General features: G+C 35.7%; 2 protein-coding genes across 5 annotated transcripts; one reads left to right on the top strand and one right to left on the bottom strand.

The window, feature by feature from the left end:
* Positions 3911–7466, bottom strand: LOC18787013 (putative tRNA (cytidine(34)-2'-O)-methyltransferase). 2 transcript variants are annotated; one of them, XM_007218229.2, is made up of 7 exons: positions 7203–7465; positions 6976–7064; positions 6133–6201; positions 5948–6006; positions 5400–5460; positions 5246–5299; positions 3911–4268 (listed from the first exon to the last, which is right to left on the bottom strand). In XM_007218229.2, the coding sequence occupies exons 1-7, from the start codon at positions 7357–7359 to the stop codon at positions 3990–3992; spliced, it is 768 nt and encodes a 255-aa protein (XP_007218291.2). In that variant the 5' UTR covers positions 7360–7465; the 3' UTR covers positions 3911–3989. The 2 variants fall into 2 exon arrangements, with proteins under 2 accessions (XP_007218291.2, XP_020411801.1); XM_020556212.1 differs by lacking the exon at positions 3911–4268 and adding an exon at positions 4277–5139 and having other exon boundaries at positions 7203–7466.
* LOC18784887 (SURP and G-patch domain-containing protein 1-like protein) lies at positions 15415–21199 on the top strand. Of its 3 annotated transcripts, none has more exons than XM_020557060.1 (9): positions 15415–15572; positions 16579–17009; positions 18032–18158; positions 18366–18472; positions 19429–19545; positions 19937–20071; positions 20212–20394; positions 20538–20716; positions 20840–21199. In XM_020557060.1, the coding sequence occupies exons 2-9, from the start codon at positions 16604–16606 to the stop codon at positions 20864–20866; spliced, it is 1281 nt and encodes a 426-aa protein (XP_020412649.1). In that variant the 5' UTR covers positions 15415–15572; positions 16579–16603; the 3' UTR covers positions 20867–21199. The 3 variants fall into 3 exon arrangements, with proteins under 3 accessions (XP_020412649.1, XP_007218044.1, XP_020412648.1); XM_007217982.2 differs by having other exon boundaries at positions 15446–15572; positions 16562–17009; XM_020557059.1 differs by having other exon boundaries at positions 15447–15572; positions 16546–17009; positions 20840–21062.

Below are 21450 nucleotides of genomic sequence, written 5' to 3'. Positions count from 1 at the left end.
TGAGGTAAAATTTCAATGTAGCAAATGGCTTTTGGAATGCTCGAAGGATTTTTTTGGCGAGAACGAAATGAGATTTTCTTCGTTTTTTTTTTTGGTTTAGAAACAGTAGTTTTGATTGACGCATGCAACATGCATATGCTGCAACTTGAGTAATAAAAAGCTCTTACTAATCAGGTTTTCATAGAACATAATTAAGAGAAAGAGTTGGAATAGGACTTTCAGCCTTCTTCTTTACAGTAGCCTATCCTGAGAGCATATGGATTGCATTCAACTTTTAATACACGGGCGCAACTACCTACAAGGCTACCATGTAATTTTTCGAAGAATTTTATTTAAATTAATTATTGTAGTCCATGTTGTTTTTAGCCCATCAACTTGCCGTTTCCACTTGTGGTTGGGGCCCTCGTTTTGTGGTCTTCTTGGCAGTTTCCCCATTATCTCTATGAATAGGGAAATATTATTTTTTGGTCTTCTTGACAGTTTCCCCATTATTCTTGTGTTAACCCCTTTGTTGCATTTAATCTTAATTTTTTGTTGTTGCTAAACTTATTGAAAATTAGTTCATAGGGCTATGAACTAGCGTGGTTATATGATTTAATGTATACTTTTATTTCTAGAAAAAAAAAATATAGAAATTGTAAGTTAAAAAATATCATTAGATTTTAAGCTAAAAAATTTAGCTAGTCCACCATTCGAAAAATTCATAGTTCCGCCTTTGTTTTAATACTTTCAGTTTTAGATCTTATAACATTATAATTTATGAGCTAAAATTAATTGAACGAGAGGAACTTGAATTAAATTCGAGCTATCTCGTACACATGCAGCTTTTGAAGTATATAGTCACGTACCAAATCTCAAACTTGACTTATAAATAGCTTAATTTATTCTCCTTAATTAATAGGACAACCACTACAAGTGAAAAATTAAGAGGGACACTCGGTCTGTGCTAAGTTGCAGAAAGCCGGAAAGTTCTTTGCTCTTTTGCGCATTTCTTCCATTTTGGTCTCGTTGTAAAGAACCTCTGCAATTCCACCATTTGCATCAATCGTGGACATCGACACGCCGGATCCAAAAACTCCAACTCTTTGCAGCAAATGTCAATATCCGAGAGGAGGCATTCTTCTCTTTCGCAAGACCTTACAATCAATATTAGGCAATGAAGGAGATGGAAGTCAATTCCTTTTTCACATTGACCTCCTGTTGCTTGTGCTGCTGATTCATCAAAGAGCAGTACTTGGGCTTGGAGTGTAAAGAAAATTATAGTTGCCGGGAGATGAGTTGTGATGAGCTTTGCCATTACGTACTGAATACTGATGGATGTGTATTTAAATTCGTCTACTCTGCAGTGTGCCTAGGATGAAAATGGTCAACGTTTTGGCTTTTGAGGATGGTGAAGTGAAATTCAATGTGTATTCATATATGTATGTACTTTAATGCAAATGGCTTTATTTGGAATGCTTGAGGTATTGTTTGGTGAGAAACGAAATGAGCTTTTCCTCTTTTTTTTGAATGTATCGTATGCTAGTACTACCACACTATAATTATTACTTTTTAAAAGAAAATACTTGAGTGTCACGGTCATATCTTCGTGTCCTTTTACTAACACATATGTTACAATATACAAGGGTGAAATTGGGAGTTTTCACAAGGTTGGCTTAGTGGCATACTTTTATTTGTTATGTGTGGGTGGCTCACTGACGTTTTCTTAGAGGCTGCCTGGGTGGAGTGGGTCAATTTTTGATGGGCAATGCCGACCGTAGATAGGGGTAGTTAGTGCAACTGCCCTGGGCCCATTGTTCGAGGGGGCTCAATTTTTTTAATTTTTTTTTTCTGTTTTATAAAAAGGTATATTATATTTATTATCTATTGTTATAATATTTATTTAAAAAAAGTAATATGGGGTATTTCAACTATTTTAAGCTCTAATTGATTGCAAATTTGGAAGTTTTAAGTTTGTTATTGTGGAGGGGAATTTCTCAAATTCCAAGTTATGTTGTTTTTTGTTTATTATTTGGAGTATTAAAATTTCATTGGATTTCCTTGTACTGTTTCTGATTTCAAGTAGCAATGATTCATGAAAAAACAACAATCTAAAAGTAAAAAAAGAAAGAAAAAGAAATGATTGAATTGTACATATATGTATATATACATACATATATAATATAAATAACATATATGTGTATACTATTTCTTTAAAACAAACATGAAGCCGCCCGGCTATACTATTAATTTGGATAAATGTTTTTAAAAAACGGAGTATAGCCGTGCGGCTAGACTATTAATTTGAATAAAATTGTTAAAAACCGCTTATTCGCCGCGCGGCTATATTCTTTTAATATATTATATATCAACAGTATAGCCCCCCGGCTATACTATTTATTAAAAAAGAAAAAGGAAAAAAACCTAGTACTGCCGCACCGTGGAACTGTTTATTAGAAAAATTTTAAAAATCACGGAGTATAGCCGCCGGGCTATACTATTTATTTTTTAAAAAAGAACACAACAAGGTATAGCCGCGCGGCTATACATTTAAAAAAATTTTAAAACGGAGAATAGCCGTCTGGCTATACTATTAGTTCGGATAAAATTTTTTAAAAAACCGGAGTATAGCCGCGCGGCTATACCCGACCCTGAGAGGAAACATGGCTGTGATTCGCACGACCTCGTTAGCAATATCTTGCAGTGCGCTAGTGGTTTGGTCGAGCGTAAGTTTTTGCAGTATTGAGGTACTTCTGGTGGTGCTGCATGTTCATCTGACATCATGGCTGTGACGGTTGCTTCATAATAGACGAGTATGAAATTTTCGTGAAGTGGAATTTGAAACCTTTTCGCCCTCTTGAGTTTGCTTTCCCAATAGCTTTGGAAATCATGTATTGCAATCTATTATGATTGGATTACGTGTATTATAAAATAAAACTACAACTTTTGTTTTTAATTCCTCTATATTTTACTTTTAATTCCTATTACTATACAAACATGGGAGATGATTTAGGACTAAAAATTTGTAACGGAAAAAATTTGTGAAAAATGTGAGGAAGGGTTTTGCATTTGATAGGTGTAGACATTCAATTTTTGTTTTTTGTTTTTGGTTGTAAATTTATTAAGTGCAAGATAATGGAGAAAGTTGATTGCATTCCCTCATCAGAAACCCAAAAAAGAAAGATCACCATGATTTCGCTTTAAATTATTTTGTGTCCAAAACAATTTGACGAAAAAGAGTAAAAAGCTATTTTACTTCGATGGAAATTTTCAATGTGGTTCAACAAGAAGACATGGTGTCTTCGCACGCAAGCAGCAGGTTCTCCGCTCTTCTGTACATTTCCAAAGAAACATTTGTACAAATGCTTGTACAAATTCCAAAGAAAAAAACATTTGTATGTACCTTCACATTTAACTGGACCTTTTGGAATAACCAACAACTCCAAATGAACTATAGAACAATGAAAAATGAAATCAGTGCCAGTCATATATTCCAAATGATAATAAAAGGTATTTCATGAAAACTATTTCCCAACATTTCGAAACATGGTAACGAAAATTTTTCATTCCTAATTAAAAAAATATATATAGACACTGTAGATCATAAGACTAGATTGTGAAGCATACCCTAAAACAATGATAAAATGCTCTATGTTACATACTGATTTGTGCTTGAATATTTCTTTCTATAATCTTACTCATATGATATTTATAGATAAAACCCAAAGAAACATCTCATGATCTCTCTCTCTCTCTCTCTAGCTCAAGTAGTATCAAGGTAGGGTGAAGAAGTGGTCGATCATAAGTCAGGCTCTTGTGGTAGGATCAAATAATCACTTAACCATGTGACTCTCAAAAAATTAAAATCAAAAGAAGGTGGTTTTTTCGATCATTTTTGTGTCTCTTAAAACTTAATCGAGTGCTATGTCCTGCAAAATTCACATTAGCAAATGCTCTATTTATGTTCTTTCCAGTTCTAGTTGACAGTAAATGAATTCTAGTACAATCCATTAGGCAAAAATATCCTCGGAGACAAATGATTGTTCATGATCAATACAGTTTTCATTTGGAAATTGAAGCTGCTCGTAACTTAGCTGTCTGGAAGCTTCATACAAAGCAATGCCAACACTTACAGAGAGATTCAGACATCTTACATAAGTTTCAACCATTGGAATCCTAATGGTCCCACCGCCAAATGTTTCACTGTTGCAATCTTGGAGGACTTCAGGTGGTAGGCCAGAGGTTTCTGAGCCAAATATGAGAAAATCACCTCTTCTGTAAGAAAAATCCTGAAAATTTGAACTAGTGTAGTCAGTTTCAAATACTTATTTCATTGGCCAGCCAACAGTGTTATGTCAACAAAAACAGACGAGTTGCTAAAATTTCAGTTTCATGACAAGAAACGGGCAGTGCGGATGGCACTCTCCAGTATTCTTCTGTGCTTTAGTATGGGAGTGCAAATACATCTCCACACTAAAGTAAACGAGTACTTTGGAGGAGCGTGTGCAATGCTCCGCTAAGAGAGAGTAATTATATAAAAGAAAGGCGACAAAGCCTTCGTGAAAAAATACATAAATTCTTATCACAAAAGAGGATTATCTTGAGACATTTCCAAGTAGATCCAAACACTGCAAGAGTCCATGGTTCATATCGGTGAAAGAAGTAAATATTATGGTCTGAAAAGTGAATAAACTGTTTACACTTTTTTAATATTAGAGAAGCATATTGTGGAAAGTGTTTTGGCAGCATGACTATTGTCAAATTGAGGGCCTATCAGTTCGCATGATCTCATGACAGTTAATGGGATGTAGCCATCAATGACCACCAAACATTGAGATTCAGTATCGCTTTCTATGTGAGTGACCAAGTATCAAAATTTACCAGCCAACTGCTCGCGAGCATGCTGCATCCTTTCTTCCCAAGTTTAATGGAATAATGGACAAATGTAACAGACTCTAAAAGATTCGAGGAAAGAAAAATGAAAATCGAGTGTATGAAATGCAATTACTGCGAGAATTTATAACATATTAGATCGACCGGCCAATGTCACAAATAAAAGACATCTACATAAGAAAAAAAATTTCATTGTTCAAGTCAGGTTTGATTCAGAACATTGATGTTTACCAAGGAACCCAAACCAAGAATGATTAAGCTCTCTCCCTAAAAGCAAAGAGCAGACAAAAGTTATCGCTGCTGGTTTGATTGTTATGAAGATTTATCAGGATAAAATACTGAGGACGGTGAGACTGAAATGGCAATAACTTACTGAATGAAAACTTGTTCCTCTCTTTGTAAATGCGAGCAACCGCTTTTCACCATCCTGTAGTCATAAAGGAACAGAGAGTGGGAAAAAAAAGTCAAAGGAAAACTATGAGAAAGGCCTCTGAAATCCATTCTTTGACATTTGAAGATGGCCAAACCTGTTGCCTGAAATAGTCTTGGAACTCTGCCCATGAGCTGTGAACTTTAACAACCACATATCTAAAATTGGAAGTTAATTGTTAAAAATAAGCAGAATTTTCATGTGAAATTAAAAGCATCAAGAACATTGATTATACAACAAGTAAACATAGTAAAACTGTGTAAAGCCATTGGGCAATTGGAATTTACGTAACTGAACCAGTCAAGATCACTTCAGCAGTGTCTAGAAACAAAGGCATGCATGCAAAACCAGAATATGCTGCCTAGAAGTGTATCTTGGAAGAAAATTAGAAAAGGAGGGTGAGTCAAAAGTAAGACGAGGAAATGACGTGCAATTTTACAGTAAAGATAAAACCGTTAATATCATGGCTTTCAGATTTTATGTATGTGCATAGCTAATTCACAGATTTTAAAAAAAAATCATTCTGAAATTCTATTTTGACTAAGTACTCAATAAAGTTACAGAAGAAATTAACTACTTAACATTATCTTTTGATAAGAAACACGAAACAACATATTTAACATATACTAGGAATTGTTAGGATACGGCCAATAGTCCAATCCAGCTCGCTTTAACTTTGCATCATCAACCTTGAATCCTAATGGCTAATAAAGAACAAAAGCATGTTAAGTGACTAGTATAGGACAATTGTTTTTTCTTTTTTCTTATCTCACCTATAAAGAATGGAATAAAGATTAAAGGGAAACTGAATGCAAATAGATAATAAATACCCCAACTAGGTGAAGTCCAACAGCTGATGCTGCACATGTTCTGGCAATGCAACCTGTATTTCCAGGAATCTGCCAAGGACAATAGAAATCTCAGAGCCAGCCTCATGAAATTGAGAGATTCGTGACCTAAAGGAAGGGGTACACATATTATACTCTTTGAGTCACCACATTTTCCAGGAACCGAAAAGTTTGGGTAAGATTAGAAGAACTTAATATAAAAAGAAAAGGTAAGATGCGGAAGTGCCACGCACAATTAGGATTTCAATATACCCTTTTTTTCATGTAAATAACTGAGAGTTCGCGAACAGAAAAGTTCTCAATGTAATCCTACCAGTGTCCATGGTTACTAAAATAATCATTCCCACAATTGGGAACACATCATTGGGAAAATCCATAGCAACAAACTCAGGTAGGCAGTCGGACCTATTTACGAATTTTGAGCTTATTATCAACCAACAACAAAATGAGTTAATCCTCACATTTTCTTAACAAGGGGGTTTAAACCATCCAAGATCGAATTAGCATCATGCTTACAGACCCTGATGAATCGAAAATACGGTTATTACTCAATCTATCATTGTTAGTATTTGATGCATTTAGAAAACCACTTGTGCACAAATTACTCAAAACACAGATTCATCCCACCCATTATTCCACTAACAATGCTGTTGCTTCTCAATGTAACAACAATGGATACAATTTATCACAGTGAGTCATGGATATACACACTAGATCATATTTCGATATAATGAAAAGCAAAAAGCAAAATTATATAAGAAAGTTACCCAGTTCTTAAATAACTGTGAATTTAAGTTAGCCACCCTAAAAATTTGTACTTGGTACCTGAGGAGATACTAGAACCACTTGAAGAATCTTGTTTCGTGAGACTTCCTTCACTGCTTCCCCTACCCCATGCTCTTTGCCCCCATCAGCTGCACCATAATAAAACACATACCCACCATTAAATCACTGACAATAAAGACAACATATTGTTACATTTATACTATATATATATATATATATAGAGAGAGAGAGAGAGAGAGAGAGAGAGAGAGAGAGAGAGAGAGTACAGAGAGAGCAGAGGGCAGAGAAACGAGTGGAGTGCAGAGAGAGGCGGACTTTGCGGTTGAGATGAGCCAAGTACAGAGAACCAAAGAGAGGAGCTTTTGTTGAGCGCATTCGGAAAGGAGAGAAAGGGGTTAGGATTCTCAAACCGCTTGCGTCCATTGGCTTATTATGTCTTTCGGCGGCTATGGCCTTCCCACTTTCTTTGCTTCTTTATCTTACCTTTGCTCCACAGTGGACACAGAGTCTAAACTCTTTTTCATTTTTCTATTTTCTTTTGGTTCGAAGCACATCGAAAAAGAAAAAGGAAAAAAACTGAATTATAAATTTATAAGTTAATGGGACAATTATTCTGAAAGAAAAATTGAAAATCAGCTCCAAATTCTGAGGAGATTTCGACAGTTTACTCTTTAATTTAAGGGTTGGAATGGAAGTAAAAGGAGATAGGGGGTGGGATAAGTATATATTTAAGTCTATTTTAACATGACATATTATATAAAAGGGTTTTTAACTTTGCCGCGAGTTTCAATTAGGTCTTGCGATTTTTTTTTTTAAGGCATCCGTTAATTCGAGAAGTAGTTCCAATTAGGTCTTACCGTCCAAGTCTATCAATTTGTTCGTCAAAATGAAAGTTAAAAGTGTCTTTTCGAGTTCAAAAGTCTCCTAAGTTGACCTAGTCAACTTCCCTCCATAAGTTGTCAGATATCTCCAAAAGAATAAACCCTAGGCGAGCTCAATGTCCCAATTCGCACCTTAAGGTAAAATGTCGGAGAGTTCTACATATTCAAATCGCAGCCGTCGTTACTGCGAGTCTGGGTCGGAAATCAAAAGTCGGACTTCATGGACGGATTGAAAGAAGGTATGAGGCATGTTGCAAGGATCGGGTAAATTTTTGCATTTTAATAGATTGGCTGAAGTAAAGAGAATGATATTGTTGGATATGAAATTAATGTTTGGTGTTGTTTCAATTGCATAACACCAAAAAGTAAATCCTGCATGGGTTACTTAGAAGATTGAAGAGAATGGAGGGCGAGTTGAGAGCAACATAGGGGAATCACTTACTATATTTAGGAGCATCACCACCCCCATGAAACTCAAACTCTTCCGTCACAATCAGCCAAAAGGACGAAGAACCCAAATATCCTCGAAATGAACCTTAACCCGTCATTGTGATTTTGTATAATATGTCATACTAAAATGGGTTTAGGGTTTTTTATTTTATAATTTGTCATACTAATATGCGTTTTTGAATAAATATCTCTTCATTTTATATATGATTTTGAATGTAACACGTTTGTAATTTTACATGAAGTATTTTCGACCAAAAACAAATTATAATAAAAGAAAACCACACAGGGGTTTTCATTAGTTTTCTCGCTTTTTTTCTTTAAAAAAATCTTCATATAGAGGGCGTTGACATGATCAAATTTAGTTTGTAATATATATATATATATTTTTTCGAATACAATGTTATTGTCTTGCTCATCACCATATAAAAAAAATCTTGTTAAAAATCGGAAAAAAGACAAACAAAGTTTGAGGCAGTCAAGGGAAAAGCCGATCCCCTCACACTTTGATTTGATTAATTACTTGGACTAAATTAACATGAGTTGATAATACAACAAGACTAATGATCGAATAGCTTATAGCTTAGTAGCTTAGGTAGCTACTACTCATTTGGAGGTGGCAACTGATGAATTGGGGGGGCCTCTCTTTGGAGGAGAGGGTGTACTTGGTAAATGGCTCAGTTTCCTCAACTTGGTTTCTAGAAAGAAAAAAAAAACACATACACATGCAATGAGTCATTCTATAGTGAGGGCATGATATTAGGTGATGTTCTATATCTTAATCGTTGGATTATGCTAACTAATTTGATCGAAAAGCTAACCAATTTGATTCAACGGTTAAGAGATAGGGCCTCACCTAAGGATTATATATAAGACTCTCACTTAGTTGGGAGAATTCTACATACCGAAAGGACGTAGCAGAGAGAAAAAAGAAGAACCAAACCTGTATTTGCAGTGAGCGAGAGAGGATAGAATTGAATGTAGCCGAGGAGAGAGAAAGTAGCATAGGAGAGAAAAATGTGATATAGAAGAACTAAGTAGAAAGAAAATAACGTAGCAAGGAGAGAGATGAAAAATCAACCTGTATTTGCGAGCGAGCGAGAGAGTACAGAATTGAACATAGCCGAGGAGAACACTAGAGAGATAAAGTAGCAGAGGAGAAAAAAATGTGAGACAGAAGAACTTAGTAGAAAGAAAATAACGTAGCAGAGAGATAGATGAAAAACCAACCTGTATTTGCCAGCGAGCGAGAGAGGACATAATTGAACGTAGCCGAGGAGAGCACTGGGGAGAGTGAAAGTAGCAGATGAGAGAAAAATGGGAGACAGAAGAACTTAGTAGAAAGAAAATAACGTAGCAGAGAGAGAGAGATGAAGAACCAACCTGTATTTGCGAGCAAGAAAGAGAGGACATAATTGAACGTAGCCAAGAAGAGCATTGGGAGAGAGAAAATAACAGAGGAGAGAAAAATATGAGACAGAAGAACTGAGTAGAAAGAAAATAACGTAGTAGAGAGAGACGAAGAACCAACCTATATTTGTGAGCGAGTGAGAGAGGACAAAATTGAATGTAGACGAAGAGAACACTATGGAGAGAGAAAGTAGCAATAAGAAAAATATCAGATAGAAGAACTGAGAAGAAAGAAAATAACGTAGCAGAGAGAGAGAGAGATGAAGAACCAACCTGTATTTGCGAGCGAGACAGAAAGGACAAAATTGAACGTAGTCGAGGAGAGCAATGGGGGGAGAGAAAAATGTAAGACAGAACAACTGAGCAGAAAGAAAATAACGTAGCAGAGAGAGATGAAGAACCAACATGTATTTGCGAGCGAGCGAGAGAGGACAGAATTGAACATAGCCAAGGAGAGCACTGGAGAGAGATAAAGTAGCAGAGGAGAAGAGAAAAATGTGAGACAGAAGAACTGAGTAGAAAGAAAATAACGTAGCAGAGATATAGATGAAAAAGCAACCTGTATTTGCTAGCGAGCAAGAGAGGACATAATTGAACGTAGCCGATGAGAGCACTGGGGAGAGAGAAAGTAGCATATGAGAGAAAAATGTGAGACAAAGGAACTGAGTAGAAAGAAAATAACGTAGTAGAGACATAGATGAAGAACCAACCTATATTCACTAGCGAGCGAGAGAAGATATAATTGAACGTAGCCGAGGAGAGCACTAGGGAGAGAGAAAGTAGAAGAGAAGAGAAAAATGTGAGACAAAAGAACTGAGTAGAAAGAAAATAACAGAGCTGAGAGAGAGATGAAGAACCAACAGTAATCGCTCATTTCAAAAATGCTTTTTCACAAAACCCAAGACGACATGACATCCAGATTTGATTTTTTCAAATGATTTTTCACAAAACCACCCACTCCTAGAATAGGTCTAGAAACTTTGAGAAATGGCTACAGTAACCTGGATGCCATTGTTGGCACCTCTAAAGCCATCTACACTGTGGGGAAGTTGGGGTCGCTTGGTGCAACTACAACTGCTTTGCAATGTTTTGAGCACGAGACAAATGTGGCCAACAAGGAACCTCCAAGTCATTTCTAAGGCTGTCATGGGGTCGTCTAACCCCATGGTGGATCTGCCACTCGTTGTGTTGAAGGACTTTAATCATCCTTCTCCTTAGTTGTTAGGTTCACATTGTAACTCCTAAAATAAAGATAATTTGGTTATTATTTTCCTTCGTGGGAAAATAAGAAAGCCTGCTTGCATATATGTCACTGCTCCTAGGATTGCTTGCAGTTTTGCATTCTTTATTAAATCTACAGCTGCGGTCAGTGAAAAAAAGAAGAAGAGATATTATCATATTTAAAACTAGCTTGGACTGCAAAATACATACATAAAACTTGGTGGGATCAAGTTTGGTGAGATGGAAAAACTGAAAAAAAGAAAAAAAAAAAGAAAAAAAAAGAGAGAGCTATAACTAGGAATATGCATGCATGGAACCATCACCCAAGTTCCAACTAAATATATAATGGAAATTGAACCCGTAATAATTTCTTGAATAATTAAAAACTCATCATGTTTGACATGAATACTACTTAAGCAAACAAGGTAAAAACAGAGGACTTATAATTAGCATTCATTTTGAATGCATCAAATCCCTAAAAAATCAAATAAAACAAAAGCATATAGATTCAACAATCAAATAAGCTAGCTACCAAGGATTTGGTGTGAACCAAATAGGCCGAGTAGGAAGTCGGGCACCAGAAAAACACACGGGGAAATCTAGATGTCTAATGGTCCTATTTTCCAAGGAGAAGACCTCGAAATCATGTCCACTTGATATTGATTGTAAACAAGAATGATCAAAAGCAAAATAGATGCAGTTTCTTTCAAGCCTCTCACCATGGTTAATGGCACTATTAACACTGTTGGTAGAGATGAATTTGTTGCCAACGTTGCTCACGAACAATATCCGGTCGCCAAGATCAGCAACCTCTTCCCATGGAGGACCTCCTTCATTCGTACTATTTAGTTTCAACACTCAAAATCCTTTTGTCTTAGGTGGTTTTATGCAATTACCGGAATAGATATGACGCCTCAACATTTCGCAGTCCGAATCACAGTCATAAGTTACCTGATGATGAATCAATCATCGATGCATAATCTTGTGCTAGGGAAATGTATCTGTCATTATTATTTTTCCACGGCAAAACAAGTGGAATATGTGGCCAGGAACGAAGCAAAACCTGCTTTTCAACCCTGTACCTAGGCTGGCCAGGGATGAAATCGCTGCTACAAATATTGACATCTTCTTGGAATATTATGTCAAACACCATTAAAGCGGAGGATGACCTTGGCCACCACCTTGTTGGAGCATATAATTTCCCATGCACTATAACTATATCATCAAAACGGAGCTTTCCCTCATTGTCAATTGAGTTCCATGATCTATCGATTGGCATGCAAAAAGCCAAACGACCCAATGAGCAAAGACTGACCACAACACAGGGTGGTTGTTGTTGTTGGCTTCTTCTTACTCTTCTTGTAGGGTCTAAAGAGGCAGCCAATTTCAAAGTGGAGCAGTTTCCAGTGCCGCACTGGCATTTCAAAGAAGGAAGCATCAATCAGTCACCTGATATTGGATTCCAGAAGAAGTAGTCATTTTGATTGTCAACCATGATTAACAATCCCTCAATTGAGCCAAAACATTTTACCTTCTCCCTCTCCCTCTCCCTCTCCTTCTCCCTTATATAAGTTTCCATAATGTTATGTTTTCCTATTTAGATCGGTGCACTAGATATTAAGTCATATCAGGTTTGATAAGAGTTTAATTAAGTTATGCCTTGAGGCCCAAAACCTTGTGAAATAAGGAAGGGTTTTGGAGCCTAATTAAGGAGTCCTATTTTGTTTCCTTTTTGCGTGAACCAATTAAGTGGGCTTGGAAGTTTAGTCAAGTCGGCCCTCGGTGATGAGTAGAGATGACTTGACCTAGCCCTATATAAGCTTAAGGCCTTGCTCTCATCAGACACGTTCTCTAAACCTATTCTTATCATAAAGAGAGAGCTGAAACAAATTCTGAGAGAGAGCAGAAGTCTTGAGCCATTCCTGTTCTACTACGGATTAGATGAGTTCAGAAGCTGCGTACTCGAGGAAGATGGCTCCAGGTATGTCCTCACATCTTTATACGTATTACAGATTGTGTGTAAGATCCAAAACATGCATATAAAGAATCTAACATTTCCATCACTTAGACTTAAAATCCAATCATCTATGCTGGAGGAGGGATGAGAACATAGCATAAGCCATGGAAGTTCAGGAGCAAGATGACATTATTCTAAGCTCTTAATCATTGCTTGCCAAGAACGGCACCCTGCACCACATCGAACTATATCTGATACACGCAGTCGTTGTACAATCAATTGCATGATATTTTCTAGGACTTTAGACCATGAGCTACTGTATGTAAATATAACAAACAAAATTCTTGCAGCAACTTCAGCCAGTTCCTTTCTTATTGTATCCTTATCCAGCATATAAATCCTTGGAACGGAGACAACACTGAGATAGAGCAACGACATCATCATCTGAAGTAGCAAGCCGTAATGAATTATATCGATCGTCCTTGTTTGCAATCTGCGGCACATATAGAAATCATATATATTAGTTCCTCCTCGATCACCTTCCCATGTCGTTTACTTACCATAACAAAGAATCATTCAATTCCTTAAGCCATTCATTCATACCTTAACTTACAACAAATATGTTCTTATCAACTATTATGTCATACCAAGTGTGCTTACCTAGTGGTGTCCTTGATAGTGGCTCTTTCTGAGATTTGACGAAACCCTAGCTAGGTTATTGACTTGCCTTGTACTTGGATTCACATCACCCTTTTTTCCTTGGTGAGACTTAAAAATATGTTTAAATAGTTCGGACATTCTTCTTTTGACATATCGTGGACTTTTCTTCTTTCTTTCTTCTTTCCCTTGGGCTTACAGTAACATAACGAGCTGATTGCATCATTGTTTTTTTTGTTTTTTGTTTTTTGTTTTTGTTTCTTCTTTCTATGTTTTCGATATGGCCTATTTGTTTGGGCCTCTTGTCCTATGTTTTGGGTCTGGTTTGTTATTTGAAGGGACCTTTTATTTTAAGCATTTCCACTAATTACTGTTCTTTAAAATTTGTTGAGAGTAATGGCTTGTTTGGGAGTGCTTCTTCTCGAAGCGCTTATGCTAGTAGCACTTATGACATAAGCTCTTCTACAAAGAAGTAGTTTATCGTTTGGATGCCACATTTAAAATTGTTTTCCCAAAATATTATAATAAACATAGGAAATAAAAATTCACAGGATCCCAAAATAAAAACACGACTTAAAAAAGTTGTGAAATGTAAAGATAATGATGGATTAATAGAAGCTTAAGGGTTTCCATGGGTGTTTTGGAGTCTGATAGGTTTTTGCGTCTGTTGGCCTTTTCGCGTATAATGGTTTTGATTTTAATAGGAGAGAAAAAGAGAGAAAAAAAAGAAGAAAGAAAGGGTATTTTGGCATTTAAAAAAATTAAATATGGATATTTTCTGCATTTAAAAGTTTTATTAAAGGGAGCCAAGTCCTTCCCTTGTTTTTATCATGCAGTGCTTTTAAGAAGAAGTACCTCTCAAGTGCTTCTTCCAAAACCACTCCAAGTGCTTTTGGATCTCACCCAAAGCGCTTGTGCAATTTTTGCCACACACCATTTTTAAAAGACAGAAGCGCTTTCATCTATTTAGAAGCGCTTTTTGCTGCTCCAAAAGCACTCACAAACGAGAAAATAGAATGAGTAGAAATAGGGCCACTTTTTATTTATTTATTTATTTTTATAAACAATATTTAGAGTAAAACACATCAATTATCGCATTTATGCAGCTTAAAATATAGTCCATTTTAACATTTTCATAATAAAAGCCAAAATTAAAAATCTTAAATACATTTTTTTATACAAGCGATAATCTATATATATAAAGCAAAAGGCAGAGAATGGTGAAACATTCAAAATACCAGAAAATGTCCTTGGTTAATGTAAACATTAAGAATTGAAATTATTATTTAAATGAGGATAATATGGTAAATTCACAATTTTCGTATTAAAAAAATTAAAATTAAAAAAAAAATTCAGATAATGGATCCTATTTTTATGGAACACAAATATCCATTATCTTTTTTAATTCTAAAATAAATTTAAATTTTTAAAAAAAAAAACCTCTCACATACACGGAAACGCGTGCAGAGAGGCTAGTTTACTTTAAACTAAGGACACTACTTGCCTCCTTATCGGTAAGGAGATATTCTACCTTCATACGAATAACAGTTTGATATATATGTAAAAATAATTCATCAAAAACACAAAAAGAAATTTTTTTGTATACATGTCACACTGCTACTGACAGGAATGTAAAAGCTCATACTTACCGGGTAAGGAGAGAAATATTTTTCTTCAACTAATCCAAACTACATGAGGGGGATTCTAACTCAAATGCAGTCAACTTGGCTTAAGCCATGTATGAAAAAAAAAAAAAAAACTTAAATACATTTTTTGGTAGAATATGTTTTCATAACTTTCTGAAATCGAATAAAATTAAGATACTTTGGCAAAACAAAAAAATAATAATTTTTTTTTTTTAAAAAAAAAACTTACGTACTCGTAAATTAAGTCCTACATAAGGAACACGACCCTGTGCAAAAAAGCCAAGCGGTCTTCGCTTTCTCGTTCTCTAAGCAAAGAGAGGGAGGGTCTCGGATTCCGATCCCTAATTAGGCAAATCGTGTTTCCAATTGACCAATCGGAGGAAGATCAACGATCTGAAATTGAATCTGTTCATTCTGGTTAGTTTACAGTTGGTTACTCCATTATTGATTCCGTTTCGTTTTGGCTTTTTCGGATTGATTCGTGGTGGTTTTCTGTGTTTGGTACTGCTGTGGCGAATTGGGGTTTGAAGTTTGCTTTTTTGCATTAGATGGAGAGGCAGAATGATTTTAATTTGAAATTTGATTTTGGTTTTAGGGTTTGTGTTTTGCTATATCAGTTTGGCTAGATTCGTATGTATGCAAGGTGCATAATAGGATTGTGTTGATTATTGAGCCTAATTGAATTCGACAATGCTATGATGATTAATTTGGTTGTTTTCTTGAAATATAGATTTTTTATTTAGATTAAAGGAAAATTAATAGTAGACTAGACAAACAAAATTGAATACGGAAGTGGTGGAAGGTGCCGCTGAGTAAGTTGTATTCCTATTATGGTCGCGAAACCTGGGATTATGTATTAATATTTCTAAGAGGACATTTTTTGTTACCTTCGAATCATGAAGATTGTTAGCTTAAGTTTCATTGAACACGGGTGTGTAAAAGATTATTCTCTTGTACCATCCATTCAATCACTTAAACTTTTGGGAGATCAAGTATCATCTACATCAGTTTCTTTTACTTTTGTGATGTTTATATAAGTGATTGAACAAATATCACCTGAGGTCTGGGAATTGGCATCATTTTTCTGACTCAGTAGATCCAGTTATTTATTTTAAATTTCACTCGGTATATCTACTGCTTTTGAATTTCCCACTCATAAAGCTGTGTGGATATAAGCAGTGTCGTTGTTTCTGAAACCAAGGCCCATTCACAGCATTTTGCCAAAATGTGGGATTATCTCTCTTTTTTTCTTTTTTCCTTTTTTCATCGTTCGAGTTATAATTTGCTTTTGAAGACGTAAAAATTATCTCATACAATGCTGTATATTAATAGACAAAAAATTGAAAAGATCAGATAAAAGAATCACTTCAATGTCTAAATTCTTCGAAAGCTTACTTGTCAAACAGTGAATTCCTGTTAACAGCCTAAGCAAACTTGGATCTTTTCCAATGGACAAAGGAGTGACTCCTAGCCTCTTTGTTAATGATGGTTCATTCATGGAAAGGTTCAAACAACTTCAACAAGAGAAGGAGAAAGATAAGGGTCCTATAGCAGACGAGTCTACACCAAGTAAAGTTGTATCAGGGAGTTCGACTCCTAACCTTACCACTGGTAAAACCAGTGCTGAACTGAAGCCTAATGATACACGCAAGGCCGCAGCTGCTGCTTCAGGTGGCAAACTTGCTTTCAGCTTGAAACAGAAGTCAAAGATTGTGGCACCTCCTGTTAAGTTAGGTGCAGATGAGGATGAAGATGAAGCAGATGCTGCAAATTTTTCAGCCGATGCACCAACAAAACGACAAAAGTTGGGTCAGCCAGATGCCTCAGAGGAATCACCCGGACAAGTGGATGTTGGTAATTACTGCTTTTATGCATATCCTTTAACTTGGTTGATTGCAGTGAACGGTGTTTACAGTTTCAGTTGATTTTTAAGAACATAATTTGAGACATCGATTTTTGCTTTTTCTCCAATAATTTTATCCACGGGTTATTTAGCAAGTTTTTCATATTTTGCACAAGATATGTATATTGCATTCTACAAACAATGATGTATGGCAGAAAGTGATTTTTTTTTTTCATATATCTACTCCTGATGCTTTAACTGTTGAATTTAACTCAACTGCTCCTGTATCATACAAATTTTTTCCTGCCTTTCACCTCATTGTAAATAGTTACCCTAAACCCTAAATTTTCTTCTTGACTCATGTTAAAAAAAAAAATAAAAATCCTGCATCTCATTCTCTGCTTCTATGATTTTGAAGTTATAAAATATGAAGTGACGGTATTGGCTGTTGGTTGCTATTCTTTAATTTTTGTGATTCATGTTGATGTTTTATCTCTTCCCCAAGATGAGATTTTATTTAATGTTTTCTTCACATCTGTAAGATGGGTTGGAGTCTAGCCAATGTTCTCAGTCTGATGGATTTCTTGTATCCAGAAAGGGCTAGTGAACTTTTTTTCTTTATATGTGGTATCAGGAGCCATTTTACCACTCTTTTTGGTTTGCTAGTTGAGAAAAAGGGATGTGTAGGAGGACTGTATCTTTCTGAATCTTTTTTTAAAATATGAAGTAAATTTAGGCCAATAAAAATAATTGAAGTTAATCGAAATTGTCCCTCCGGTAAATACCCTGTTATTGAGAAAATCATCTCAGTAATTGTCTTCTCTACTCTTGAAGTGGTGTGGATGAAGAGGACAAAACATTCTTGAATATTTCTTGTCTCATGAATGCAGCTTATTCCTTAAGTTCCTATCAACATTGGTGGAAAGAGATGTTCAATGAAAGAATTGGAATATGTGGCACGCCTGCTACAAGAGTAATTTGCATTCCCTTGTTCATGCTCTCGGTATTAATCAGTTTTATAAGTGATATGCAGCACCACCTTCCCCAAATGATTCAACAGTGAAGATAGTTGCTGACAAACTAGCAAGTTTTGTGGCTAGACATGGAAGGAAATTTGAGCATATTACACGTCAAAGAAATCCAGGAGATACCCCTTTCAAGTAAGTACATTATGAAGTTTAAACTCAATTATTTTTTCTGTTATGTCCAATCTGTCTGTTGTCATTTATGAAATGCAAAAGGAGAATGATTCACTATGGATATAGGTTTTGGGTATCATTTTCTTTATTGTATTTTCTGGTTTGGCTCTTCCTGCCGCTTATGGTAGCTCATATGCTCTATGCATTGGCATTTTATTTTGTTTGCAGATTTTTATTTGACGAGAGCTGTGCTGATTACAAATATTATGAGTATCAGCTTGCCATTGAGGAGAAAGTCCTGCAACAGACCATCGATTCTCAAACATCTCGTAATGGTTAGTATTTGTGCATGTGTGAGTGTATTTGTACTTGTCACAAAGGATTAGGATTTTAGTTTCGGTTGATCGGCCAAAATTTCGGCCAAATAGTGGTACTGACATTTGATAAGGGGGAAGCTTTATTTGTCACCTATGCTGCTGATATTTCACTGTAACTTTTGTAATATTGGTAGTATCAGCCAATTTTGGTATATTGGTACAATTTGTGTCACTCTGGGTTGGTTTTTACCAACAGTTTACTGAACTTATGATTTTTCAGACTGTATTAATATACAGCAAACGGCTGCAGTCTTTTTTTTTGGCTTCATATTTCCACCAGTATTGATTGTTTTCACTGAAATATATATAGCTTTCTTCAGTTTGATTCCTGCTTGTTACAGTTGTAGACCTCCTAACATTCCTTGTCCATGATAGGCTGATGAACCTAGATTTTGCTTAATATCTTATACAATACTTTTGTTTACTGAAAGTGATTTGTTTGAATCTTTTTTTTTTTTTTCTGCAATATTGAGAGTTCTTGCCTGGATTGTGCAACACTATTGTTTGAATAGCTTTTTCATTGATGAGAAATTATAAATCTTGTGTAAATTTTTTTTTTTGTGTGCCTTCCCATGGCCTAATAATTTAGCATAGGTTTTAAAATTTGGTTTTATTACGGTTACTTCTTGAAAATCTGTGTTTTGATTGAATTCTACCTGGTCTTGAGAAATTTAACACTATCAGATTGTCAGTGGGTGGTGGGCTCTCTTTGACGTCCTTATGTGCTTAGGACTCCTAGTATTCTTCCCACTGTTGAGATTTGATATCCATTTTTGTGATCCATAATATATAAATCTGGAATATTATTTGTAGATATGTATCACTCCTCAGCAATCTTCTTTAACTGTTGTTGCCCTTATTCTGTAAAATTAGTTTCTTTTTAGACTCAAATTTTGGGTTGTTACTGTGTGTAGGAGGTACAAACACGTCCGCTTCCAAATCCACAAGTAGTTCCCAAAGGTCTATTTTGAAGCATCCAAATTATCAAACTCCTGCCTCTGCTTTATATGACGCCACTGAGGGAAGGACAGGTATACGATATAACATCTTCTGTTGCTTTTCAGTGTTTTTTGCCCCCTTCGATTTTTTAGATATGGTTAATGTTTCAGTTCATGTATTCAGAAACAACTATATAATTTGTTTGTAATTTGGTATGTGATGGGGAGCATATTGTTATCGTGATTCACTTTCTAAAACCCAAATTCTGCTGGTGTTTTTTATTTTTTGTAAGCTGACGTTTTGTAGTGGCTATATTATATTGTTAGACAATTTAAACACAGTTGTGCCAGTAATACCTTTGCTGGAATGTCTGGATTTCTCTACCTATGTATTTGTACTGTTGTATTCATTGAACTATTTAGGGACTACTGATTGGGTTTTTCTGCTTGGTCCTGAATTTACTACTTGTACCTGCAATCATAGGTGAGCTCACTGCGCCAACAGGTGCAGATCCTATTGCCATGATGGAGTACTACGTGAAAAAGGCTGCTCAAGAAGAGAGAAAGAGACAACCTAAACAGTCAAAAGATGAAATGCCCCCACCTGCTTCTCTTCAAGGTTCATATTTGTTACTGATGGAAACCAGAAATTGCATATAGTTATTCGGAAACATTTTTATATTTTAGCTCTATTTTTGGGTCAGATAGATGCAAATACATGGTCTCAAGATGTTTTTTTTCTTCCTATTTTCTTAACAGCACCTTCTCTTAAAAAAGGTCATCACATGGGTGATTACATCCCACAAGAAGAGCTGGAGAAGTTTATGGCCGCTTGTAATGATGCAGCTTCACAGAAAGCTGCCAAAGAAGCTGCAGATAGGGCAAAAATCCAGGCGGATAATGTGGGTCATAAACTTTTGTCTAAAATGGGTTGGAAAGAAGGTTGGTCATAAACTCTCGTAATGGTATCCAGAAAATAGATTATTCTTTGAATTTATTGCCAGATTTTTCAGTGATCAGTCCTTTCTACTACGGTGATGCGTTGTTTTTCAAAGGGAGAAACCTAATGATGTAAGTGAATTCAGGTGAGGGTCTGGGGAGCTCTAGAAGAGGAATTTCTGATCCAATAATGGCTGGTAATGTGAAGAAAGACAATCTGGGGGTTGGTGCTCAACAACCCGGAGAAGTGACTCCTGAAGATGATATATATGAGCAGTATAAGAAGCGAATGATGCTTGGTTACCGATACAGACCCAATCCTCTGGTAATTACCTTTTTCTCGTTTTGTGTGTTTTTCCATGTTTGGCATTAGAAGTATAAAGAAATTTTCTCATCTTCTTGTCATCTCTAACTTTCTGATATGTTTTCTGGACTTTTTGGGTTGCAGAACAATCCACGGAAGGCATATTACTAAAGGATTGGATATACCGTGCTATATCTGTGAGATTGGTTGTCTGAAGTTCATTGGAAGTTGAACTACCTTATGGGGTAAAAGGAGATTTTGATAGTACAATTTGGAATTAAATTTGTATCTGAAGTCTGTTTTGTGAATTAATTAATAAACACTGTTTATCATCTTTCTTTTCATCAAAGATATTTATTGAGCAGAACAAATGGCATTTTCACTATATGCATTTTGTTGATTAATGCATCAGTCTAGAAGAGGGCGGCCAACATTTTGCTTATGTTCACGTAGATTGTTCCGGCCGATAACCGATCTGAATGCTAAAGTTATATTATGCCTGCAGTTCACATTATTGATCTATACAAGCCTTTCATTATTCTGGGCTCATCAATTGCAAAGATGAAGATGAGGATTTAAGATTCTAATTTAATTTCCAACATGATGACCTAGTACTGTTGCAAGATACAAACGGCTATCACCCTCTCAATAAACGAGTTGGCTTTCGTGATCATTGAAAAAATTCTTTGAATAGTCATCTCTTTCCCCGTTTTTTTTTCTATTTTGGTCAATTGAACTACGGATAGTCTTGAATC

The sequence above is a fragment of the Prunus persica genome, chromosome G2, assembly GCF_000346465.2.
Source record: "Prunus persica cultivar Lovell chromosome G2, Prunus_persica_NCBIv2, whole genome shotgun sequence".
Lineage (NCBI taxonomy): Eukaryota > Viridiplantae > Streptophyta > Magnoliopsida > Rosales > Rosaceae > Prunus > Prunus persica.
The sequence above is the reverse complement of the archived record's forward strand: the minus strand, read 5'-3'. Positions and strand labels throughout refer to the sequence as shown.